Consider the following 27,342-nt stretch of genomic DNA (forward strand, 5'->3'; position numbering starts at 1 on the left):
TAATAAAAAAAAGCTTTTTCGAACGTTTCTCTCATCAGGTCCGACCCTCCTTTTCTATTCCAGCCATTCCAAGCACGGAACCACTCCGAGCACTGAGACACTTGTGGTGTCTCATCCTCACCCTGGCCGGGACTGACAGCAACCCTGAGCCACAAACCCGCTTTGTTTATTCTGTTGTGAAACCTTCCAACACTTCTGAACCTTTAATGAATAAAATCTGCCGCACAAATAATGCCCAGGGCTCTGTGGGGAAGGCGATTCCTCACACACACACACACTGGAGATGAGGGAGATAAAGCTTCTCCAAGCGTTAATTGACACAAAACAAAGGGAAAGGACAACAAAATAAAACAAAAGGGGAATATTTATCAGTATTAGAGGGGAGGAATTAAAGCTGGAAGCCTCCAAAAGTGTCATTTTGTCATTTTCTCCTCCTGAGGGGAGGCGGGAGCGCCCTGAGGGGACAGAACACGGGTGGCTGTGTGTAGAAACATCCGTGACTTACAGGGACAAGGAACTCTGCAAACCTGAGATATTCCAGAATATGTGGGTTTATTCAAGGGCTGTGGGTAGAAAGGGCTTTGCCTTCAGCCACCAGCCTGGGCTGGAGGGGAGTCCCAGAGAGAGAGAGGGAGAGAGAGAGAGCAAGAGGGTGAGCTGGCAAGAAGAGGGGAGAGAGCTGGAGAAACATGGCAGGGTCAGAGTGCAGGGGGAAGAGAGAAGAGAAGAGAAGAGAAGAGAAGAGAAGAGAAGAGAAGAGAAGAGAAGAGAAGAGAAGAGAAGAGAAGAGAAGAGAAGAGAAGAGAAGAGAAGAGAAGAGAAGAGAAGAGAAGAGAAGAGAAGAGAAGAGAAGAGAAGAGAAGAGAAGAGAAGAGAAGAGAAGAGAAGAGAAGAGAAGAGAAGAGAAGAGAAGAGAAGAGAAGAGAAGAGAAGAGGGGCGAAAGGTAGGAGAGCCAAGACAAGAGAGCAGGGACCAGAGAGTGAAGAGAGCAAAGAGAGGAGGGAAAGCCAAGAGAGTGAAGAGGGAAAAGAGGGGGAAAACCAAGAGACCGAGGTCCTGGTTCCAATCCATTCTATCTCCTTTTGTGATGAATATTCTAATTTACAGTGACCAACCAACACAAGACACAAAATCCTATAGAATCTCCACACAGCCTATAGGAACTGCTACATTACCATGTGTTATATTTTAAACTCTAAAAGCTCCTCTTTAGACTTTTCTGTTTTGCTGCATTGGCCTTTGGATCCCTCAGGCAGCAGAAGGGGATTGTTCAATCCAAAGGGATTCTCCTCCAGCTGCCCAGGCTGTTGTCTTCAGGTTATAGAGTGACTAAGGCTCGGTATCCTACAACTCAAAGCCAACTTTTATTTCTATTTCCATTACAGGTTTGATATTTTCAGAATCTTTTGCTCAGCAATCATATTTATAAGGTTTCCCTGATTCATCTTTCCCAACAGCTGTGCACGGCTGCCAGAGCCGATTCTCCTCAATTTAATGATCAATTCAGGGGGAAAATCATCGGAATTGTGATAGTTTTGTGTTCCCTCATCGCCGGGCTGTCGTTTCCAGTTGTCTCGATGGGGAAAAGAGCTTTTCCCAGCCCTTTTGCCCGGGTTTTATCCAGCCCGGCCCTCAACACCCCAACCCTTCCCGGGGCGGATTTCACCGCGGGTTTTACTTTGTTTCTGCTTTGGGAGGAAAATGTTCTGTGCCATTGTTGGAAAAAGAGAGATCTGAGGGGGATTTCTGCTCCCTAAAAATCTCTGATAGGAGGGGACAGTGAGGGGGAATCAGGCTCTGCTCCCAGGAGAGGGAACGGATCCCCCAGCAGGGATTTCCCCATGGAAAAAGTGGCTTTAAACTGTCAGAGGAAAGGCTTAGGTGGGATTTTGGGCAGGAATTGTTCCCTGTGAGGATGGGGAGACCCAGAGAAAGCTGTGGCTGCCCCTGGATCCCTGGAATGTCCAAGATCAGCCTGGGATAGTGGAAAATGTCTCTGCTCATGGCTTGGAACAAGATGAATTTTAAAGTCTTTTCCAACCAAACCATTCCACAAAAAACTCTGCATTTCTACCTTCAATAAAACCTTTAGGCATTCCCAGACCTGCTAAACTCACACTGACACTGCTGAGCAGCTGCCTCCAGCCTCCTGCTGCAAGAATTGGAATTATTTTCCACAAAATCCCAGCTCTGTGGCAGCTCCGGAGGCCAACGCCGGGTCTGGAGCTGGCCAGGCTTTGCCTTTGTGGAGTTGGTTTTGATCAGGTTGTCACGGGCTAAATTTAACTCTCTGCTTTTTATTCCACTGAGCTCTTGGCCAAAGCTCCGGGAACAAATATTCAGCATCTCCCAGTTCTGTGTTTTACTGGGAAATCCTGGATTAAAACAGCAACTTCCATCTTCCACTGGGATATCTGTCACCCATTTGCTCTTCTTGGCAATACCAGTTCATGGCAGTGCTCAACTCCCAGTGGAGCATGGAAACTTTCCCCAGAGCTGCAGCAGAGCCAAACCTGCCTCCTTTTCACTCCACTGGAGCATAATTATTTTATACCAACTCCACATCCCAGTCCCTGAATTTATACCAACTCCACATCCCAGTCCCTGAATTTATACCAACTCCACATCCCAGTCCCTGAGCTCTGGTTCCTGATTAAAAAGATACAAAAAGGCAGAAATTTTAAACCATCCCGGTCCTGTCTCGGTCCTTGCTGTGTTTCATTGCTTTGAGGGGAGCAGAGTGAAGAATTTATGGATTTATAATTATCCCAGCAAGTTATCTTTATCCCTCGCATTCCTTGGCTGCTGATCCAGACACAGGAATCTCTCGTGCATCTCTCCCCTGTCTAGGACAGCCCAGGAGTGGCAGCTGCACCTCCAGGGTGACCTTTCTGCACCCTCTGTTGAGCTTCTCCAAAGATCCAGCCCATGGATTTGCTGCCTTTCCATGGAGATTTCTTCCTTGTCACTTTCTGAAACTTTAAATTCAGGGGTTTTTTTTCCCAAAGAGATTTCACACCTCTTTAGAATACATGGAAAATCAGCGCTCCTTCCTTCCTCCTCCCTGTTTTCATTCTTTCCTCTGCCCCAAGCTCACCCTGCTCCACAATTCCTCTTTCCTTCTCCTTCCCTGTGTCCCAACCTGGAAATCTTGGCTTGAAACCCCCCCAGCACCTCCTGCCTTGTCCTTGGGGCCCTTCCCAAAGCACTGACCATCATTCCAGAGGATTATTTATCACTCCTCCCATCTGAGAGCACTTCCAAAGTAGTGACAGCGCTGCTCAGGCTCAACGGAGATTTTTCTAACCCAACACTACAGATCCCAACAAACATGAACCCGGTCCAGAAATCCTTCTGGCAGCCCAAACCGTCCCCCTGGGCTGTCCCTTGGCCATGGCTGCTCTGTGTGAGCAAAACCAGGCTGCAAAACTCAACAGGGGCTTGAGCTGAGGTCCAGCAAGAATCTGACACAACTGTCTGGTTTAAAGAGATTAAAACGCAAATAAAAATATAATTGTGCCTCTCAGGGGATGCTGTTGTGACCCTCCCGTCCTCGTGAGGAGGAAGAGCTGCTGGATTAAACAAAATGAAATATATCACGAATCTATTTCTGCTCAGCTCTCTGATCCATGGGCTTTGTGGCTTCAGGTATTTTTTTTTTTCCTGGAGTATTTGGAATTCCTCTTCAAATCCAGCAGCCTTCCAGCACCTCAAGGGCTCTGAGAGAGCTGGAGAGGGACCTGGACAAGGGCATGGAATGACAGGATGAGGGAAAATGGCCTTAAACTGAAAGAATGCAGGGATAGGTGGGATATTGGGAAGAAATTCCTCCCTGTGCGGGTGGGGAGAGGTTGGGATGGAATTCCCAGAGAAGCTGGAAGTGCCCAAGGCCAGGCTGGATGAGGCTTGGAGCAGCCTGGGATGGTGGAAAATGTCCCTGCCCATGGATGGACTGAGATGAATTTTAACATCCCTTTTGGCCCAAATAATTGTATGATTCTGGAGCTGCAGCCACAGTTTTATCCCTAACCCAGTGCCTTGTTTGGATGGAAAAATCCCAAGAGTTTTAAAGAGCATTTTGCTCCTGAGGCTCTTCCATGAGCTCGTTATCACAACCATAAAACCAAGACAAAAAACCCTTCAGAATTTAAAAATCAGCTCTGGAATTTTGCTCAGTCTCAGGGTTTTCTGTGATTTCAACCACTTTTAGCACCTCCAGCCTTAAGAGGGTAAAGATGCATCTCCTGGTGTTTCAGGTGCTCCTGGAATGCAGAACTGCTCCTCTTTCCTTGACCCAATTTCCTAATTCCCTTTTTCTTTCAGAATTAACAGAAAATCCAAGTGGCTCAAGTGTGTCCAAGGCAGCAATTCCTGCCCAGCCCTATTCCCTGCAGTCCATTCCTGTTTCAACTTTCTCCTGTAGCAAATTCTCACCCCAAAGCACGTTTTACATCCTCTGCTCTCCCACTGAGGAGATCCCTCCATTTTCCTCATATCCCTTGGACCACAGGAAATTCAGCCATTCAATCAAAGCCTCAAAAAATCACTTGGGCACATTTGAACTGGGCTTTTTAAAAAATATTATTCCCTATTCCAAGTTGGCTTCACAAGAAAAAAAAACCCAAATAACTTCCACTCTGTGTATTTTGTCCCAAAAATTCAGTTTTTAGAAGGGCTCTCCCCCAAAATCATGTGGATTTTTCATGAAATAAAGATTTTGGAGTTCTCAAGTTGCTCCCAAGTGAAGCTGTGGGAGAAGAATTGATTCTAGAACATGACAGGGCTGATTTATGATGAAAAAAAAATCTGAAAACGACCTCAGCTAATTGAGTGGAAACACCACCAGCACGGGAATATCAAACCAGCACGTAGAAAATTGAGAAGGAAAAAAAAAAAAATCCCAGTGGCAACCTGGTGTTCACTAATCTCCTTCCAACCTGGTGATGTTTCCATGAGGTCACTGTGTGAGATCATAGCTGGGATCAAAACCTTTCTGGGATCAAAAGTTTTCCCTGGAATCACCACAGAGAGGAGATGCCCCGTGGATTTATGAAAAGCTGGGAGGTTTTTTTGGAAGTTGTTCCCTAAAAGTGGCACGAGATCCCAAAGCCAGCTTGGCCAGGAATTGCTGAAGCAGCAGGAATTCCAGCAGGAATTCCAGCAGGAATGGCAGAGAGGCAGCAGCTTTTGATGGGTGAAGAATTCAGACCAAGAGAACCAAACCAGAACAGAAAGATCCTCGAAAGAGCCAAATTTTTCCTGGAGCGAGTCGAGAAAAAAAGATGCCAAAGACCCTCCTGAGGGAGAAACCCGGCCCTGATTAAACATATGGATGAATATTGTAAATAAAATGTAGGAGTGGAGAAAGTCTGAGGTTTGACCTAAAAGGAGCAGCTCAGACAGGTCAAAGAATGGGATAAAAATGAAGGGTTTATTAAAGCTCATTCTCAAGGCACTTCTAGATAATCCTAAGAGCAGAAAATCAATTTTTCTACCTGGTTTTTGCACAGGTAAAACAACTCCAGCATCAGAATAATTCTAAACTGAGTTGAAAATTTGAATACAGGACAAGATACACAAAATAAAAGACTGGAGTCCCAAAAAATCTGGCAAAACCAAAAAACTCTGTCAGCTCTCAAACCCAAAGGCTCCTGCTGCCTGTCAGCCCTGAGTCCGACCCCAAAAATAAACCCTGGGGTTTTTAATCTGGAATTCACCCCCTCAAATTCTCCTATATCCATAAATATCTATTTAATTATTACATATTTCCAGTATTTCCTATTGGAGGGAGCATCATTTTTTATTGATCAGTGCCAAGGGCTGGGCTGGACTCTGCTATTGGTGCTTTGAGTGCTCAGAAAACTCAGAAAAGAATATTGTTTGTATTCCAAAATATCCCAGAGGAATGTGAATTCCTTGGGATGCTCCAGGACCCCACTTTGGGTTAAATTTGAACTCATTTCATTCATTGTAAAATTGTGCTCAGTGAGACAAAATATTTCTGTTTAATTGATGTCCTGATCCCAGATATTCCCTCAAATTCTCCTTTTTATTTCATTCCACGCAGCACCTGTTTGTTGGTCAGAAAAAACAATGGGGAAAAAAAATAAATTGGGAATTTCTGCTCCCAATTTTTTTTCCTTTCAAAGGACTAATTCTCCTCTTTGTTACACCCAAATCTTTGCACTGCCCAGAACTGCAGAGATGAGGGGAAAAATTGAATTTTAAAGCAATTTTCTCTAGGAATAAATGACGAAATCTCCTAAGTGTTGCTGCTTTCCTGGGATTTTCATTCCAGCTGAGAAGGGCACACACCTGAGCCCACCTGCATCTCATCTCCTGGGAGGAAAATTGAACACAGATTCCTAAAAATGAGCCTGGAATGGCTGATTCCTGCCAGGAGAGTCAGATAATGGCAGATCAGCCAGAAAATTTAATGGAGCACAGAGCCAAACACATCCCTGTCCCAGCAGCTGCTCCTCTCCTTTTTCAGGATGAGTCTGAAGCCAAATGGATTTTTTTTATTTTTTTTTTTTTAACGCTGAAAATAATTTTTGCTTTCATTTTTTCCCCTCCCGGAATATTTAATTCTGATCTGTTTGAGGTTGGATATAAAAAAAATTAATTATTTTTGTGGTTTATTTACTGCTCAATCCTTCCCTGAGAAGTTGTGGGTGTCTCATCCTTGGAAGTGTCCATGGCCAGGTTGGAAAAATTTGGGATAATATAAAGTGTCTTTGTCCATGGCATGGGTGGAATACAATCTTTAAATCCCAAACTATTCCATGATATCTCACTTTTTTTTCTCCCTGAAAACAAATAAACTTCCCAAATTAGGGAAAAAAAACAAAACAAACAAACAAACAAACAAAAAAAAAAAAACCAAAAAAAAAACCAAAAAAAAACCCCAAAAAAACCCCAAAAAACCAAACCAAACCAAACCAAAACAAACAAACAAACAAAACCCCACAAACTGGGAATTTTTGTAGCTTTTGCTCTTTTTTGCAGCTTTTAGTTCATTCAAACATTTTGCACCAATTTCTGCTTTAATCACAATTACAGGCCAAAATGCAAACAGATGACAAAGCCATTTATCATTTTAATAAAATGTTTGCCTTGACACGGAAAACACAATCCCTCACCAAATCAACATTTGGGATTCATCTGGCATTTGAATAAATTCAGAAAAAAAGAAAAAAAAAATTCACAAGGAATGGCAACTTCTTGTACTGACATCAAGGTCTGGCTCATGAAGCCCAACCCAATGGCTCAAGAATGTGATTTTTAAAGTCCTTTTTTTCATCATCAGTGCTTGGAAATGTTTGGATGGAGGGTTGATGGATGCCATGGATGCAGAATCATTGGGAAAATCAACTTCTGGTTTGTGTTTTCCCATCGAAGCAAAACAGATTTAAAGAGATCTTTATTCGCTTCCAGGGAAGAATTTAAATATCATCAGTTTTCTTACTGAATTTACTTCCCTTTTTTACACTTAGGTACAAATCCACAGTTAAAAGGATTTGAGTTTTTTTCATTATGAGAAATTCTGAACAGATAAAAACACAGATTTCCCTGGAAATGTCAATAATTTCAAGGAGTGAAAATGAGGAATGTCAAAATCTCAGTATTGACAAGAGTCTGAAAAGTTGGATCCCACTGTTACAATTTGATAATTTATATTTATTTGAGATATAAGAATGAAAGAAAAACCCTTCCCTATTGGATATTTCAGGCAGGAAAAAAAAAAAAAACCCAACCTAACAATAAATACTTACAAAACAATCTGGCTCAGGCTGATTAATGGAACAGGAAATAAGATTAAAACTGTTAAAAACATGGAATGTTCACTCTGGCTCCGGAGGGGTGTCATTCCTTTTTCATTATCCAACTGTCATCAGTGAGACCAAATTCTGCTCTTTTAAAGATCAGGGACAGAGGTTGAAAGAAATCAATTCTGACAGCAGACTCTAAATGGATTCCACTGGCTTCCCGTTAAAAATGAATTTTTATTCGTTATTCAACACATGGAAAGGGAAAGGATTTTATTTAGTCAATAAAATAACCCCACCAAGACTTCAAAGGAAAAAACCTCTAAATCAAATCTTCCCAATGGAGCATCTCTAATAAAGACTTTTATAACAGAACGACCTCAAAAATGGCGTTTGGTGCATCACAAACCTCACTGAATGCAGGATGGGCTGGATTCCAGAGAAAACCAGGATGGTTTGGGTGGGAAGGGACCTTAAAATTCACATTATTCCCACCTCTACCATGGGCAGGGATATTTTCCACCATCCCAAGCCCTGTCCAGCCTGGAGATCCAGGGGCAGCCACAACTTCTCTGGGAATCCATTCCAGGGTATCCTCACCCTCCCAGGGATGGATTTATCCCAAATATCCCATCTAAAATATCCCTTTTTTTGGGGATTTTTGGATTTTTGGAAGCCATTCCCTGTGTCCTTAGGGAATAAATCCCTCCCTCCTGGGCAGTGCAAACTCTCCCACAAGAGTTAACTGGAAATTCCAGCAGAAATAATCCAAATGAATTCCAGGACACAAACATTCCAGAGTGACAGATTGAAGGAATAAAATAAATAATATTTAAAACATTTAAAATAAAATAATTTTTTTTAATTAACAATTTTTCAAACAGATCTATTCATTCAGGCCTGGGGAGGAGCTCAGATTTTTTATCAAAAGGAAAAAAAAAAAAAGTGTCTGAAGCAGTTTGTGCTTTTGCTTCCAGCCCAGGCAGGAATTAAAATTGAGCTGCTGAGGACGGGGGGTTTGAATGTCTAAATCAAGCAATAAAGTGCTCCTCTGGTAGGGTTTTATTTTAATGGATGTGCAAACTTGATCCCAAATTCAGGATTTTGGATGGTCCTTCTTCAGTTTATCGGGATTTTGTAGATAAAAATTTATTTATTGCTCAGCTAGTTTTGAAATATTTGAAAGGTTCTGGAAAGTTGGTCTGGAAATGGAGTTGAACTACGTGGAGGATTAAATCTATGAACACAAACAAAAGTCAATCAACTGTCAAATTTCACTGTATTTAACACTTGCCTTGTTAAAAATCGCTGTAAATCACACAGGTCTGCTTTGAAAAAAAGGAAATTAATCCTTCAGCTGGGGTTTAAGTTTTAAAAGGGATGGTTTGGTGCTCCAAGCTGACAAAAATCAACTGTTTTAACAGCGAGGAGATGAAAAAGAGGAGCCACCAGAGATTCCCAAAGCCTCATGAACCACCCCAAAAATCCCATTTAACCCTGTCACACAAAACCTGGGAACGCCCTGAACTCCTCCAGATTCCCTGTGGTGTTTCCTAGAGTGGGAAAGGAGAGGGAAATCCCCCTGAGCTCCTTTTTCTCCAAGTTAAAAAATCCCCCAACCCCACCTGAGTCAGGATTTTGGGATGTTGGGGCAGCGATTCCCCACCAGAAAATCCCAAATCCTTCCTATAAATAAGGAATGGAGCTCAGGGATGGGATGGGATCAGGGAGCATCACATGATGAGAAAAAAAAAAAAAATCATAAATGAAAAGAAAAAAAAAAAAAAAAAAAAAACCCTAAACAAAAAAGAAATGATTTCTCCAGATGAGCCCCGATAGCTTTGTGAGCGAGCAGAGATTTTTATTAGCACCGGCTCTAATAAGAGGCAGCTCAGACCTCTCTGCCTCCTATCAAGGGGGAGAAAATGATTTTTTTTTTTTCTCCCCCCTTATATTTCAAAGATTATCACTTCCTTATCTCATCTCTCCTTATTAAGTTTACAGCAATATTAAAACAAGATTTTGGGTGAATAAAGAACATAATATACTCCAAAATAGAGAATGTATTCTTTGGAGCATTATAAATGCTCCTGCTCTCTGCTTGAATGGAATTTTAATGGAACAAACCCACCTTTCTCTAAGGAGAAAAAAAAAAAAAAAATAGGCAGAAAATATTCTCCTTTTCCAAAAGGCTTCATTAAAAAAAAAATCTTGTTTTACAAGCACAGATCAGTCTGAACTGAGGGAGTATCAAAGAACTGCCTGTAAGAGATTAACAAATCACCTCTGGTCGTTCTTTCCAGCAGCCAGAATGTTTCACAAATGGAAAAAAAAAAAAAGTCATTTAGGGGGATAAAATAAATTCCTATTCGATAAAGCTGATTTGGTCACCTCTCTGTGTAATTTTGAACAGCAAGGGGAAGAAAAAAGAGAGTTTTGTGAGGTGGGAAAGGGGATTTGGATTGGGAATGGGGCTGGGAGATGGGAAAAGCTGCCTGAAAAAATCCTGAGGAATAAAATTCAGGGAAAAATTCTGCTCCAACCTCTGCCCCCAGAATGGATCCAAAATGGCATTTTCAATTTAATATCTGAATTCTGGAACTGGAGGAAATGTCTTTTCCCAACAAAATCTCTGGAGGTTTTTCCCTCTTTTCTCTTTGGTCGAGTGTGGGTAGAGGAATTCTATCATTTACAATTAAATTATTAATAATAATTAAATTATTCTAATATTTAATTATTAATTGATTTTTAAATGGGCACAATTTGTTTCAGGACCCTTCCAGAGCCTAGAACCCTCTTTTTTATCCTCCTGGGCGCCGTTTTATCCTGGTTTAAAATTCCAAATCAAGCGCAAACTTTCTCCAAACTCATCCCAAACCCTGCAGTGAAACTCCAAATTATTCACACATATAAATCTGTCTAACATGCACATATATATATATAAATATTTTATTCCACCTCATTTTGAAGCCAGATTTAACAGAAATATTCCTGTTTTCTTTACAACATTAATTCTCCTGGAGATTTTTTGGATGGTGCTGATCCCCAAGTCAGAGAATTTTCCCTCAAACCTTTTTTAATCCTGATTTTTAGGGCTGCTTTAAAAGAATATTTCTCAATTTTCATTTGTTAAAATAGTATTTTGCCTAAAAATTAAGTTTTCAGAACTAAACACAGTGAGTTTTATATTTTGGATTTATTATTCTGAGGGACAAAAAGTGGGACCAGCTCTACCAACACCAAATTAAAAAGTTTGTGCACAAAAACCCTCAAACAAACCCAAAAACTCTTTCCCCATAAAATGCTTCTATTTAAGTATAATTAAAGTATTTAAACACTTTTATTTCCTCCATAAATAGACTTTCCATAAATACTCTGGGATTTCACACAAAGCACAATTGTTTCCAAAACTATTCTTTTCCTTTTTTTGGTCCAAAAAAAACCAGGAGCAAATTTAGCACAATTTACTACAATTCTTGCAGAAATATCAGTTAAAAATAATAATTAATTTATTTTTTCCAAACCAATCGAGGAGTTTTCAATTGATTTTTTTTTTTTTTCTTTGTAACAATTATTTCTCCATGTGTTGTATTCCAGCCTTTGGAATTCCAGGAGCACAAAAATTCCACTTGAGATCAATAAATTCCTGTTTATTGAGGAGCATCAGGAGCTTCTCTGTCCCCACCAAAGGAGCTTTTACAAGAATATTTTTTTTTTACTCTGAATTTCCTCCTCATCCCTTCAGAAAACAACTGAGGATCATCTTAATGCTACTGCCCTCTGCTGCTCCTGGATTAGGGATAGGAAAAAAAAAATAATAAAATTCCTACCTTGGATTTATCTGGGACTGAACAACTCAAATAAAAATATTAAAATTAAAATCGGTGTATTTAAATCCAAGATATCCAAATTAAAAATTGCATTAGATGGTTCATGTCTCATTTTGGATAATTTAAATATCAATATTTTAATAATATTTTAATAGATGGAAAAGAAATCCCTGCTAAGAACTCTGAGGATATTTATCCATCCTGGGAAATGAAATAAAGTTTGATTTTGAGAGGTTTCAATTATTTCAAGGGGGTGCCAATGGATGCCTGATCCAAATTGGAATAAAAACTTGGGAATAAACAGGTCTGGGAGTGGAAAACTTTGAATTAAAGGAGTTGATAATATTAATTTTTGGGCTAATATATTCAGTTTGGGATTATATATTGAGTTTTAGGAGAATATATTCCATTTTGGGTAATATTGTGTTATTGAAGGTGTCAGAGGGAAAGTTCAGGAAAAGAAAATGCAATTCCTGCTCCATCAAAGAGCAGGAAAATGTGGGAATGGGATCCCAGAGGGGGCTCAGAGCATCCCTTGGCTTCCACACTCACCTGTGCCCACAATTATAAAAAAATCCCAATTTTATTTTTTTTAAACACGGTGGCAGAATCAATCCTGCAGATTCTCTCCAGGCAGATCCCACAAAAGCTCTTTTTGCCCTCGTTGGTTTTTTCCCTGCCAAACCCAACCTGGTTTTTTTCCTGCTTTTTCCCATTCCCTGCAGTGAATTAAACCCTGAAATTTTTAATTCCTGCAGCAGAACAAATGGCTGGATCTCCTTGAACACACACAACCCTATTTTCAATTTTAAAATACATCAACTTTTCCATTGAAGAAAATTATTAATTATTAATTATTGCCAGGGAATAATTAAAGAACCATTTAATTAATCCCTAAATTGGAGAAAGGCTGATTGTGATGGTGTGTAACATAAAATGACTAAAAAAAAAACCAAATTAAGGAATGGGAAACTCCTGGAATTATCCTGGTTTTTATATCCCAGGTTTATCCCTGAGGCACAAAACAAGTGAACATTTCCTGGGATGCTCCAAAATTCCAAGAAAAAAAAAGGATGGAGGTGGAGGCAGATAATCAGAGGAGACAAATATAAAAATTTCTGGTGATTCTTAAGGATAAAATGCAAAAAGAAAAAAAAAAAAAATCCCACTTTTCTGAGGTTTCAAGGCTCAGCTAACGCGAAGCTTTAATTATTTTTGCAGTTTGGGGATTTTTTTTTTTTTTTTTTATTATTAAACGTGCGCTGAAATGCGAAACTGGCGGCTAATAGAACACATGTGGAGGTTTGGGGAGCTCCTCTGCAATGATTTCATCCATTCCACGGCCAGAAAAACAAAATCTGAGCTCAGAGCAAGAGAAGGCCAGAGGGGAGGGAAAGTTACAACCAGCAAGAGGCAAAAATTCTGCAGAAAAAACCAAAATATTTGATACCTGAACACCTTTGGCACCTCAGAGATTTCCCTGCTGACGTTTCCTGGGATGTTTTTTCTGTTTCATTTCCCAGGAATTTCCCCAAAAAATTCCTGCTTTGAATTTATTTTCTAAGTGAAGTTTTCTTTCATTTGGAACTGAAAAAGCTGCAGCAGCAAAGTTCACCTGGCCAGGGGGAAGCCCCTGCACCTGCTGGGAGCACAGGGAATCCTGGAAAACAGGAATTTTCTCTGGGAAATATAATATTCACAGGGAATATCCAGCAGCCAGGCTCGGAGTTTTTAGTGAGGATTTATTTATTATCCAGCTGAAAATAGTCAGACATAGAAAAACCCACGTTAGTCTTGATCATTCCCATTCTTGTGTCTCTGAATTAGGTTTCTAAATATCCAGGAAAAAGCTTGGAAAATGATGGACAAGTGGGAAAATTAGAGGAGTTTTCTTGGAGCAGTTTGATTAGGAGCTGCTGCTTTATTCTGGGTTTCCCTGTCCTTATCCCAGGACACGTTTCCCCATTTCCCACTAAAAAAATCCCCATTTCACACTAAAAATCTCCATTTCACACTAAAAAATCCCCATTTCCCACTAAAAAAAATCCCCATTTTCCAGCTAAAAATCCCCATTTCCCACTAAAAAATCCCCATTTCCCACTAAAAAAATCCCCATCTCCCACTAAAATATCCCCATTTCCCACTAAAATATCCCTGTTTCCCACTAAAAAATCCCCATTTCCCAGCTAAAAATCCCCATTTCCCACTAAAAAAATCCCCATTTCCCACTAAAAAATCCCCATTTCCCACTAAAAAAATCCCTATTTCCCACTAAAAAAAATCCTCATTTCCCACTAAAAAAATCCCCATTTCCCACTAAAATATCCCCATTTCCCACTAAAAAATCCCCATTTCCCACTAAAATATCCCTGTTTCCCAGTAAAAAAAAATCCCCATTTTCCAGCTAAAAATCCCCATCTCCCACTAAAAAAATCCCCATTTCCCAGTTAAAAAATCCCCATTTCCCAGCTAAAAAATCCCCATTGCCCACTAAAAAAATCCCCATTTTCCAGCTAAAAATACCCATTTCCCACTAAAAAATCCTCATTTCCCACTAAAAAAATGCCCATTTTCCAGCTAAAAATCCCCATTTCTGGAGGAGCCGAGGGCTCCTGGGAATGGTCCAGGCTGGTGATGCTCAAGGCACTGAAATTCTTTCACACCAAAAAGCAGCTGAGTGAGTGAAGAAAAAGCAAAAAAAAACCCAAAACCCCAGCACTTCATCCTTTGTTTTAACCAGAGTTGAAAAGCAGAACTCAGAGTTACAAAAAAAAAAAAAAAAAATCCCCTAAAAATTGGATGTTGAACTGATTTCCCATCCCAGCCAACACAGGAGCAAGATTATCCCAAATCTGATGGTACAGACAGATAAATGACGTGATTTAAATCCCAAAAAAAAGAGATTTAATCGTGGTTTTCTGCCCTAAATCACATCTATGACACAGACAGGTGGACACACAAATTTCCATAAGGGGAAAAGAATGCTGGGAGGTTTTAATTACAAATAAATTCAATTTAATCCACGTGCCACACTCAGGTATAAACCCACCCAGTATTAGTCCTGTAAGGTGTAATTTGAACAGAAACATTTCACAGAGAAGGGAAAAAAAATCCCAATAAATACCAAAACAACATCTCCAAAAAAATCACCTTTCCAAGATTCACTTCTGTAGATGTGACCCTGAGCAAAGAACATTTCCAGGGGTTTGTTTTCTTGTTTAAATCCAAATATTGCAAAGCTCAGAGTGCTGGGGGCAGAGTCTCCATCCCGGCAGGATCCCAGATTATCTCCCAAATTATTCACATTCACCAGGAACCAAACAATTCCTCACACTCTGGTTCTGTCATTAGTCCAGAAAAGAGCTAAAAATCCCTTCAAATATTTGCTTGTTGCTGGTTTGTTTTTTTTAAAAAATCTCCATTTCCCAGCGATGGAAACCCTGCTGGTGGCAGAGTCTCCATCCCAGAGATCTCCCAAATTATTGAGATTCACCAAACAATCAATTCCTCACACTCTGGTTCAGTCATTAGTCCAGAAAAGAGCTAAAAATCCCTTCAAATATTTGCTTGTTGCTGTTTTTTTTTTTTTTTAATCTCCATTTCCCAGCAATGGAAACCCTGCTGGTGGCAGAGTCTCCATCCCAGAGATCTCCCAAATTATTGAGATTCACCAAACAATCAATTCCTCACACTCTGGTTCAGTAATTGGTGCAGAACAGAGCTAAAAATTCCTTCAAATATTTGCTTGTTGCTGTTTTGTTTTTTTTTTTAAAGTCTCCATTTCCCAGCAATGGAAACTCTGCTGGTGGCAGATCCTCCATCCCAGAGATCTCACAAATTATTGAGATTCACCAAACAATTCCTCACACTCTGGTTCAGTCATTAGTGCAGAAAAGAGCTAAAAATTCCTTCAAATATTTGCTTGTTGCTGGTTTGTTTGTTTTTTTTTTTTTAATCTCAATTTCCCAGCAATGGAAACTCTGCTGGTGGCAGAGTCTCCATCCCAGAGGGTCTCCCAAGATATTCAGATTCACCAAACAATTCCTCACACTCTGGTTCAGTCATTGGTGCAGAACAGAGCTAAAAATCCCTTCAAATATTTGCTTGTTGCTGTTTTTTTTTTTTTTTTTAATCTCAATTTCCCAGCAATGAAAACTCTGCTGGTGGCAGAGTCTCCATCCCAGAGATCTCCCAGATTATTCAGATTCACCAAACAACCCCTCACACTCTGGTTCAGTCATTAGTGCAGAAAAGAGCTAAAAATCCCTTCAAATATTTGCTTGTTGCTTTTTTTTTTTTTAATCTCCATTTCCCAGGAATGGAAACCCTGCTGGTGGCAGATCCTCCATCCCAGAGCTCTCCCAAATTATTCAGATTCAGCAAACAATCAATTCCTCACACTCTGGTTCAGTCATTAGTGCAGACAAAACTAAAAAATTCCTTCAAATATTGGCTTGTTGCTGTTTGTTTTTTTTTAAATCTCCATTTCCCAGCAATGGAAACTCTGCTGGTGGCAGATCCTCCATCCCAGAGGGTCTCCCAAGTTATTCAGATTCAGCAAACAATCAATTCCTCACACTCTGATTCCTCTGAAACTCCTTGCAGGATGTTTTTTGTGCTCTGTTTTTGCGGAACTCAACATTTTGAGTGTGTCTGAGATCAGATGTGAGCAGTTCTGCTGGGAGAATCCTGAGCTCAGATCCACACTCAGGGATTCCTCATCCCAGGAAAAACTGCTTTTCCTCACCTCATAAAACCTCAACAACAAGAACAGAGGCAGATCTGCTTCTCTCAGGGCAGCCGTGCCATGAAAAAGGATAAAATGTGAAAAAATACCCCAAGAAATGTTGTTTGCCCTCAATCCAGCTCCTCCTTGGACAGGGAAGGGAGAAAACAGAGGGAGAAAAAACATCCTGCAAGAATGATCAACCAAACACGAAACATTTCAACCCCATTTTACCCTTTCCTGAGTTATTTCTTTCACCAGAGCAGGTCTGACTCCTAAAACAGGCACTAAAAACGGGGGATTATCCCAAAGCTGCATCAAAGACCAAGGAAAAGGCTTTTTTTTTGTTAAAATCCAGCCCTGCTGCTCCTACCTGCCCGTCCTGCCCCACGTGCACTTGGTGTATCTGCAGGTTTCCCTGGAAAAGGAAAAAAGGGACAATCAGCACAAATTTGGGGATTTAAAATCTGCAAAAAACAAAAATTTCTTTCAATCTGAAGAAAATTCAAGAATTTAGGTGAAGGTTCTTTAGGCAATCCAGCTCCAATCCCAAGAGCAAGAGAGTTTCACACTCAGCAGGTTTTGCTTTTGGAAGTTACTGGATAATCTGTCTTTATGCACAATTATTTTATTTATTTTTTTTTTAGGTAAAATTTTTGTGTTTTCCTTCTTTATATAAAGCTGTAAATTGAAATCTCAACCCTTACCAACCCAGGATTAGCAATATAACACTTTTATAGGGTTGCAAAACTATTTGCTTTTTGCTTTTTATTTTATCCTCATTTCAACCAACTCATTTCTATCGCAGGGATCGCATCTCTAACAACAAAAAAAAGACAAAAAAAAAAAATACTCAATAAATCAAAGTATTTTAAGCTCTGAAGTCCACCAAGGAAATCTTTATGACATGAAGTTTTTATTCACATGCTCACAGATGTCTTTCCAAAAGTACACTTGGATTAAGGGGAAAGGCAGCTTCCCAAAAAGGAGCTTTGCAGTGAAACAGCACAATTTTGGAGGACAAAAATCCCCAATTTTTTTTATTTTATTTTTTTTTTTTTTTGTGTGCTAGCAGCTCCTCTCTCACTTGTGTACGTTGTCATCAATTTAGAACCAGATGTTTTCATCTGTCAGGGATAAAACTGGAGCCTTTGAAAGTGCCCCAGACAGGAAGAGCCAAAGGATCCATTCCAGCAAAAAATCTCTGCTGAATCAGCATTTCTTTACCCCAAAAAAAACTCCTCCAGTTTTACGGCAGCACCAGGATATTTTAATCCTTTATTCTCTCTGTCTCAAGGCTTGACAGGCCCTTCAAAGGACAAGCTTTTAAGAGTAATATTTATAGAATTTTTATGATAATATTTATCCTCCAGTAGCTGCCTGTGTTAACAATATCCCTTCCCAAAGTGGTTTTATGAGCTGCGATTTGGGTTCTTTGGACAGGGATGAAACCAAAGCCAGGCAGATCCACTTCCCAGCGAGAGAAAAACCTTGACAGGTTCAAATTGTTGCTTTTATTAATGTTAAACCTGATTTTTCTATTCTTTCTCCACTTAAATAAAGTGCACAAGGAATCCAAGAGCAGTTTTAGGAGATTTTTAAATAATCAATAACTGCAGCAAACACACAGGGAAATCCACCTGAGCCAAAACTGGAGGGTTTTTTTAGGATTAAATTTATCCATTTTCAGTTATCCAGATCCATTTATCCATCCAATTCTACTGAACTATTTTTTCTGGAAGAAAAAATAAAAATAAGGAGTGCAAATATTGCAGTGTTTGCTCAGGAATGAAGGGTAAATTCATCCTGGAATATTCTTTATTAAATGGTGGCTGGAGGTTCCTCCAACTGCTGTTCAACTATTAAAGGCCCTGAGTGTTCTGACCACGTTTAGTTCATCGACCTCAACAGAATAATTTCATTTTTAAGCATTTTAAGCACCTGTTTTCAAAGATCATCAGCCTTATGCAACAATTAACACACACTGAGCTGTTCTGGGCTGATGAGGTAGGGGAAAAAGACATCAAAACAATAAAAATAAAATAAATAATAATAATAATAATAATGAAAAAAACCCAAACCAAAACCAACCCAGAGATAGAAAATAGCAGGTTCTAAACCACATTTTCTGCTGGTTTCAGCAGAAGGTTCTGAGGGTTTTGACCACATTTAGTTCATCAACCTCAACAGAATAATTTCATTTTTAAGCATTGTGGGCACCTGTTTTCCTAAATTTCCAAAGACCATCAGCCTTATGCAACAATTAACACACATCGAGCTGTTCGGGCTGGTGAGGGAGGGGAAAAATAAAACAATAAAAATAAATAAAAATAAATAAATAAATAAATAAATAAATAATAATAATAATAATAATAAAAAAAAAAAAAAAAAAAAAAAAAAAAAAAAAAAAAAAAAAAAAAAAAAAACAAAAAAAAAAACCAACCCAGAGATAGAAAGCAGCAGGTTCTAAACCACATTTTCTGCTGGTTTCAGCAGAAGGTTCTGAGGGTTTTGACCACATTTAGTTCATCAACCTCAAAAGAATAATTTCATTTTTAAGCATTGTAAGCACCTGTTTTCCTAAATTTCCAAAGATCATCAGCCTTATGCAACAATTAACACACACTGAGCTGTTCTGGGCTGATGAGGGAGGAGAAAAAAGAACAATAAAAATAAAACAAATGAAAATAATAATGGGAAAAAAACCCCAAACCCTCCCAAAAAATCCCCCACACCAACAAAACCCCAGAGACAAAAGCAGCAGGTTCTAACCCCCATTTCCTGCTGGCTGCAGGAACATTTTCCCATTTTCCTGCACGCTCACCTCGCTGTCCTGTGTGATCTGCACCTGCTCCCCCTGCGGCACCTGGGCGATGTGGAGATGGCCCTGTGGGATCCACAACAAAACAAAACACAAGGAGCATCAGAGGAGAATCAGCACTGCAGGAGGCACCTCCTGCCCCGCAGGCAGCTCAGCTGGTGGGGAGAAAAATAAAATGTGCAATCAAAGAATTGAGAAAATGCCCAAGTGCACCTGAACTGCCCCAGCTTTGGGTGGAAATAAAGAAATAAAAGCAGAGGGAGTTGGATCAAAGATTGGTTCGTTTTCACTTCAGGGAAAGGAAAACTGGCATCATCATCAATAATAATAATAACAGTAATAATAATAATAATAGTATCTAAGAAATCTATTTTTCTATTGCCTTTTTGACTGGTGCACAAAGCCCTGGGCTGACTTGCTTCATGGACTGAAACTTTAATTCAGTTTAAATATCTGGAAAAGTCAGTTTTAAAGCAGATAAACCAACACTTGATATCTCCAAGAGTGAGGTTTCCAAAGGTATCTCCTTATCCTCCTATTTTTAAAGGTATCTCCTTATCCCCCTATTTTTGCTCATTCACTGGAGACCATGTTCATTCACAGACCATGTTCAGGACTCTCAGGGGATTGAGATTTGGCAGGAAATCATTAATTTGAACAATTAAATCACTGGGATTTGGCAGAAAATCATTAATTTGAGCAATTAAATCATTGGGATTTTGCAGAAAATCATTAATTTGAGCAATTAAATCACTGGGATTTTGCAGAAAATCATTAATTTGAACAATTAAATCGCTGGGATTTTGCAGAAAATCATTAATTTGAACAATTAAATCGCTGGGATTTTGCAGAAAACCATTAATTTAAACAATTCCCCTGATTTTTATTGGTGACAATCTGCCCTGATGGTTTTAATCCTGCAATATTTGATATTTCTGCCCATTCCCACCACCCTCCTGGTGCCATTTGAAGGAGAAGAAGTGGCTGGAATTCCTTGTTCATCCTGCCCAGCCACTCTGATTTACCTAAAGGGGGGAAAATTGGATTCTAAATAAACCCTCCTGGAGCTTTTCTCAAGTCTTTGTGTTCATTTTAATATGCCTGCATGAGATTAAAGATAATCATTTGGAATTCTGTCAAAAGGGCCCTGTGATTTTATAACACAAAGAACAATTGCCTGTGATTTTCAAAGACACACAGATCCCTCCATTTCCAACAGTTTCATTTCCTTTGGGAGGAAACTGGCTATTTATAGGGAGAAAAACCTCACTGTGACTGTCCCTCTCTGACAATAAGGGCTGGAGAGAAAATTAGAGCACTGCCCAACCCAGGGGAGATTAAAATCATTTTCCCTCCTTCACATCAAACTCTTAAAACTCCCAGGAAAAAGGTGGAATGTTTAGAAGATCCATTTATAATGTGGTTTTTTTTTTTTTTTCCTGGATTTCTCGATTTGAAGGATAATTTGGAAGTTTTTATCACTTCCGTCTATAAACAGACCATCTGTTCTGATTAAAGTCATTTATTTAATGTAATTTTCATTTCTGTTTTGTCTTTCAAGACTTGAAAAGTACTTTTCAGGCGTCAGGTAAATCTCACCCACAGTTCCATATGAAAATCCACTTTTTAAATCTGATGGGATTCAAAAGACAAAGGAATCCCCAGGAATTCAAAAGACAACAAAATCCCCAGGAAAATATTGAAAAGTTCTGGCCAAAGTGAAGTGGAAAAGGAGGATTTCCACCCAGTTCCTGCACAAAGAGAATTATTGCACTGAGGACAGTTTTTTAAAAAAATGAATTTGAATTTCAAACAACCCTTGTAGTTCCCCGTGGGACACCAGAATTAAAGTGAAAGTGGATTTTTTTTCAGAGTACAGATAAAAACCATCAGGCCTGATGGTGCTGGGAGTGTCAGCCTTAAAAAATGTCAATATTTAGGACTTTCACTGATGGACACGGAGCTAAACAAACACACATGGGAAGGACTCGGCTCCCAGATGTTCAAAAAGTGCCTGAGAAGGTGGTTTTATAGAGAAACAAATAAATAAATGTGATTTTTTTGGTGTGGAAGTCACAACAGAATTACCTCTGAAGTGGAAATCAGGAAATAAACACAGCCAGGAGAAGGCTGATAATTCTCTCTATATAATATAGATGTTATATATATAATAAATAATAATATATTATATAAAATATAGCCTAATATAATATCAAAGTAGATATAATATTTATTTTTTTTATATAGGGTTAATATATATTATATAGGTTTATATTATATATAATGGTATATATAATATATTATATGGAGTATATAAAATATACTCTACTATATATTATATATTATATATAATAAATTATGTATATTATATATACTCTCTATATAATACAGAGTATATATAATATATATTAATTATATAATTAATAATATAATAATGTAATATATATGTTATATATACAGATAAATATATATTATATATACTCTCTATATAATACAGAGTATATATAATATATATTAATTATATAATTAATAATATAATAATATAATATATGATGTATGTTATATATACAGATATAATATATAGTGTCTATATTAAAAATAATATAATTATAGATCATATAGCCTATATAATATAGGTTATATATATATAAATATATATATAAATATAATAACCATAAATTTGCACTGATTTTATGATGAAATCCTACATGAAATTTTTTTGTCAAACGATTTTAATTTATTATTTTTCCATCCTCCTCCAGTGTTTATTTCCTGGAGACACCAAGTTCCAGCAGGTTCTGATTTCAGAGCCCGCCAGTGCAGTTGTGGCTGTCTGGAGGGAGGGATGCAGGACAAATTGAGGACATACTACTTGGACTTGTCCATCCTCCCCGATCTGGTGGATCTGGACCTGCTGGGCGTTGGCCAGGGCGTAGTGCAGGGCCTGGGGCTGGTTCTGCTGCAGCTCACTGGAGGCTGACACCGAGCTCTGGGACCCCTCTGCAGAGAAAAACAAACAAAGAGACCAAATCCCACCTTGATTTGAGGTTTATTTTATGTGCATCCCCTTAAACCCCACAGAAATCAAATCCAGGCAGTGACAAATATTCCATTGGTATTCCTGTGCTTGGTGGACATTTCCTACAAATCCCAAAGAATTCCAGAGGCTGGGAGAGCTCCTCTTTCCAAAAACCACCTCCTGGATTCAAAAATCACCTCCTGGATTCTCAACCCCAGGTCCTGCAGCTCTAAAAGTCCCATCAGAACAAAACTTCAAAGGCTTCCCCAGCTTTATTTGATGTTTATTTTATGTGCATCCCCTTGAACCCCACAGAAATCAAATCCTGTCAGTGACGAATATTCCATTGGTATTCCTGTGCTTGGTGGACATTTCCTACAAATCCCAAAGAATTCCAGAGGCTGGGAGAGCTCCTATTTCCAAAAAAATCACCTTTTGGATTCAAAAATCATCTTCTGGAATCTCAATCTCAGGTCATGCAGCTCTAAAAGTCCCATCAGAACAAAACCTCAAAGGTTTCCCCAGCTTGATTTGATGTTTATGTGCATCCCCTCAAACCCCACATAAACCAAATCCTGTCAGTGATGAATATTCCATTTGCATTCCTGTGCTTGGTGGATGTTTGCTACAAATCCCAAAGAATTCCAGAGGCTGGGAGAGCTCCTCTTTCCAAAAACACCTCCTGGGATTCAAAAATCACCTTCTGGATTCTCAATCCCAGGTCCTGCAGCTCTAAAAGTCCCATCAGAACAAAACCAAAGGCTTCCCCAGCTTGATTTGATGTTTATTTTATGTGCATCCCCTTAAACCCCACAGAAATCAAATCCTGTCAGTGACAAATATTCCATTGATATTCCTGTGCTTGGTGGACATTTGCTACAAATCCCAAAGAATTCCAGAGGCTGGGAGAGCTCCTCTTTCCAAAAAAAATCACCTTCTGCAATCTCAATCCCAGGTCCTGCAGCTCTAAAAGTCCCATCAGAACAAAACTTCAAAGGCTTCCCCAGCTTGATTTGATGTTTATTTTATGTGCATCCCCTTGAACCGCACAGAAATCAAATCCTGTCAGTGACGAATATTCCATTGATATTCCTGTGCTTGGTGGACATTTCCTACAAATCCCAAAGAATTCCAGAGGCTGGGAGAGCTCCTCTTTCCAAAAAAAATCACCTTCTGCAATCTCAGTCTCAGGTCCTGCAGCTCTAAAAGTCCCATCAGAACAAAAACCTCAGAGGTTTCCCAAGGAATTCAATGGGTTTGGTTCACCTGAGAGGTTGAGGACAATTTGTGCCACCATCAACCCAAAGGAGACCTTTAAAATCCCCTCCTGCCTCTGGTGAGAAATGGAATTATCAGATAAATCAAGGGAATATCCCAATTGTTTGTCAAGGGAATATCTCAATTATTTTCCAAGATTCATCCCCTACAATTCATATTGACACACACAATGAGGTCTGGAATTGCAGTTTTGAACCTTCAAATGACAGGTGGATTCATTGATTTATTAAATTTATTATTAAATTTAAACACACCTCACACTGCAGAGTGGAAGTGCCCCTGGAAAAGGGAATGTTAAACGTAAAAAATGGGAATTATCTTCATGTAACAGGGACAAAAACCCACCAGGAAAACCTCAGAGGGTGAAAACTCGCATTGGACACATCATAGATCCTTTTTGAGGTTTTCCAGCTGCAGGGAAAAGGATTTTTCAAAACAGAAGTGGCAAATAAAAAAGACAGAAACCATTAATTTTTAATATCTCTCCTAAATACTCCAAGATTTATTCTGCAAACACACAGTTAGTTCTGCAGGAATGAGTTTTATCCACTCAAATATTTTAATGGGAAATGTTCTTTAATAAAATCAACCATTTAAGTTTTTTTTTCTTAAATGTTTGGGTAAGGAGATAATTTTGAGGTTTAAATCTGAGCATGGGGAACTGGGAGCTCCAAACCATCGAGTTAATATTTATTTATTTGCTGAAAACTTGGGTTGTTTTAACAGCTCAGGCAGCTCTGGTTCTGGTAACAAGCTGGAACACAAAAATTCCAGCCACAAATTTCTCCAGGAATTGAGGGAAAAACAACAAATCCAGGTTTGGACACACCTTTAATCCATCCCAGCAGAGCTTTTTAGAATTCCTTAAATTTAGAATTCCTTATAAATTTATAATTCCTTAAATGCAGCTTTGGTGTTTCCTGGGCAATTCCAGCTTTTCCTGCACTGGAAAATTTTGCTGCTGGAATTTCAGGTGGGATTGAGGAATTGGCTGAAAAGTGCTGGGTATTGTAGAGAAACTGCCCCATCAACCAAATAAAAATGGGATTTTTTTTTTCCAATTGGGATACCAGTGGTTTTGTCATGGCCACTGGAAGGAATTGGATATCCTGGAGAAATCCATTCCTGAGACTTTGTCTCCAATTTTTATTAATTTATTCCTAATATTTGATACAATTCACTCCTCCCTTTATTTTATAAATTCATAAATAGCATCTTTTTGACTGAGAAAATCCATTGCTATTATCTGCTAATTCAGGGCTCCAGCAGGATTCTCTCAGGACTTTGAGGAATAAATTCCCTTTAGGATTTTGAGGAATAAATTCTCTCAGGATTTGTTATTTCCTTTGAGTTTCCCAATCTTTCCCTATGGAATTCAACTGAGCCAAGTTAAAACTCAGCATCAGTCAAACCAAACTGTGCAAATACAGAATCCTTAATTTCTAATATTTCTTTTCTGATTAAGTTTTGCAAGAAAAGGTTATCAAAGAAATAAAACCTGCAGCAGAGATATACAATATATATATATTATATATAATATATAAAATATATAAATATAATATATATAATATATAATACAAAAATGTTATATATTATATATAACACATATATAATATATATACAGTATATATAATATGTAATAGATATTGTATATACACAATATATATAATATACATAATATATAATATATATAATATTTTTAAAATAAAATTTAATTTTTAATATTTTTATATAATATATATATATTTATATATTGAATTACATTTTTAGCTGTAAGCCCAAAAGTCTTGGTTTTTAAGCCATTTTTGGCTTCAGAGAACAGAAATTATTGTGCTTTTTGGAGGTACAAGAGGAGCCACAACAGGATGGAACCCCCTGGACTCTGCTGTGTGACTTATAAATAGATTTAAATTCTCCTTCACTGCAACAATCAAAATTGTTTTTTTTTTTTTTTTTTCCTCTGTTTTATTGTATTTTTTTTTTGTTGGTTTTTTTTTTTTTTTTTTTTGGGGGGGGGTTGGTGTTTTTTGTATTTTTTGTTTTGTTTTGTTTTGTTTTGTTTTCTCTTAGCAAGAAAGGAGAAGATTTAGCCACTTCTAAAAACAAAACCTCCTTTATGAGTCCTGCTCTTCCCCCTCTTCATCTGGGAGCAGACAAAGGGAATATTTCTCCACTTTTCTAAACACTCTGCACTACAAACAAACACCGGCCTGAGGAGCAGGGCCAGCCTGGGGAGAGGAGCTGCCAGCAGGGACAATTCCCTGGAAATCATTTCCAGTCTGGATTCCTGGAGGATCCCTGGCAGCTGAAATCCACAATTTTCCATGAGTTCCCCAAGGGACGTGAACCCAGCAGTGCCACGCCATCCCCAAAGAGTTTTCAAGGATCTGAAGGGTTAATTCTCTGCTAAAATCACTTTTTTAAGGCAAAATCTTTGGTGTTTTCTAATCTCACTTCATGTTTATCTATTGAGGATTTTCAGTTTTATGGAATTGTGGAATTGTTAAGGGTGGGGAAGACCTTGAAGATCCAACAGCTCCACCATGGGCACCACTGACCACGTCCCCAAAGTGCCACATCCATTTCTACAAACCCCACAGAATTCCAGAGGCTGGGAGAGCTCCTCTTTCTAAAAAAAAAAAATCACTTTTTGGATTCAAAAAGCACCTCCAGGGATCTCAATCCCAGATCCTGCAGCTCTAAAAGTCCCATCAGAACAAAAACCTCAGAGGTTTCCCAAGGAATTCAATGGGGTTTGGTTCACCTGAGAGGTTGAGGACAATTTGTGCCACCATCAACCCAAAGGAGACCTTTAAAATCCCCTCCTGCCTCTGGTGAGAAATGGAATTATCAGATAAATCAAGGGAATTTCCCAATTGTTTGTCAAGGGAATATCCCAATTGTTTGTCAAGGGAATGTCCCAATTGTTTTCCAAGATTCATCCCCTACAATTCATATTGACACACACAACGAGGTCTGGAATTGCAGTTTTAAACCTCCAAATGACAGGTGGATTAATTGATTTATTAAATTTATTATTAAATTTATTAAATTTATTATTAAATTTAAACACACCTCAAGTGCAGAATGGAAATGCCCTGTGGGATTTTTGGACAATTCCAGAGGTGGAGACTCCACCAATTATTCCAATCTTTGCATGAAGGGATTTTTCCTGATTCCAACCTAAACTTCTCCTGGTGGAACTTTAAGGACATTTCCTCATTTTCCCTGGGAGAAGGGATGGATTCCACAGCAGGAGGGATTCACACTTGGGAATTCTGGAATTAAAAATCATTTTCCTGATGCCCCAGAGCTCCACCCTCACATTTTTCCTCACAGGAATGCATCTTGTCATCATAATCCCAGCAAGGGAAGGGTAATAGATGGATTAACCATCCCCAAATCCCAAAAAAAAGCAGGAAAATCCCAATTCCAGAATAATGGAAATAAACCTGTGAACCATCACCTCCCCCAGTTGTGTGGAACAGCTTTGGAAGATTTGGCTGCACATCCAGTTTTCAATGTGACACACTCAGCACAAATCTACACAGAAATCCCAAAGTCAGGGAATTAATTAAAAATTCCAGCATGGAAAAGTGTGATAACAGCTTGAACAATCTGCAAAGGAATGAAAAGAAAAGGGAAAAGGCACTTTTCAATTAATCCTCCTCCCAAATCCTTCATTTCCTACGGCATTCCCTGCACAGAGTCCAAAGGAAGATCCAGGGAAATGATCATGGATGTCTCTGGTTGGGGAAAACAAACTTTAGGTATTGAAATGTTGGCTCCAAGAGCAGAGCAAACCACAGCAATCAACACCTCCTCTCAAAAAAAAAAAAAAAAAAAAAAAGGCAATGGATTCAAGCAAAGAGGCAGAGAAAATTAGGAAAAAATAAGC

At 38.8% G+C, this 27,342-nt stretch overlaps 1 protein-coding gene across 2 annotated transcripts in view; it reads right to left on the bottom strand.

Moving 5' to 3' along the window:
- The window catches only part of BANP (BTG3 associated nuclear protein), a 125,140-nt gene that overhangs the window by 46,138 nt on the left and 51,660 nt on the right, over nucleotides 1–27,342 (bottom strand). The window contains exons 9-11 of one of the 2 annotated variants that reach the window (XM_083870032.1): nucleotides 22,017–22,147; nucleotides 19,151–19,213; nucleotides 16,700–16,744 (exon numbers count right to left, since the gene is read on the bottom strand). In XM_083870032.1, the coding sequence (XP_083726158.1) occupies nucleotides 16,700–16,744; nucleotides 19,151–19,213; nucleotides 22,017–22,147 (239 nt within the window). Of the gene's footprint in view, nucleotides 1–16,699; nucleotides 16,745–19,150; nucleotides 19,223–22,016; nucleotides 22,148–27,342 lie in introns of both variants that reach the window. The other variant, XM_083870031.1, reaches the window with a different exon arrangement.

The sequence above is a fragment of the Zosterops lateralis genome (genome assembly GCF_965231275.1).
Source record: "Zosterops lateralis genome assembly, chromosome: 12".
Classification (NCBI taxonomy): Eukaryota; Metazoa; Chordata; class Aves; order Passeriformes; family Zosteropidae; genus Zosterops; species Zosterops lateralis.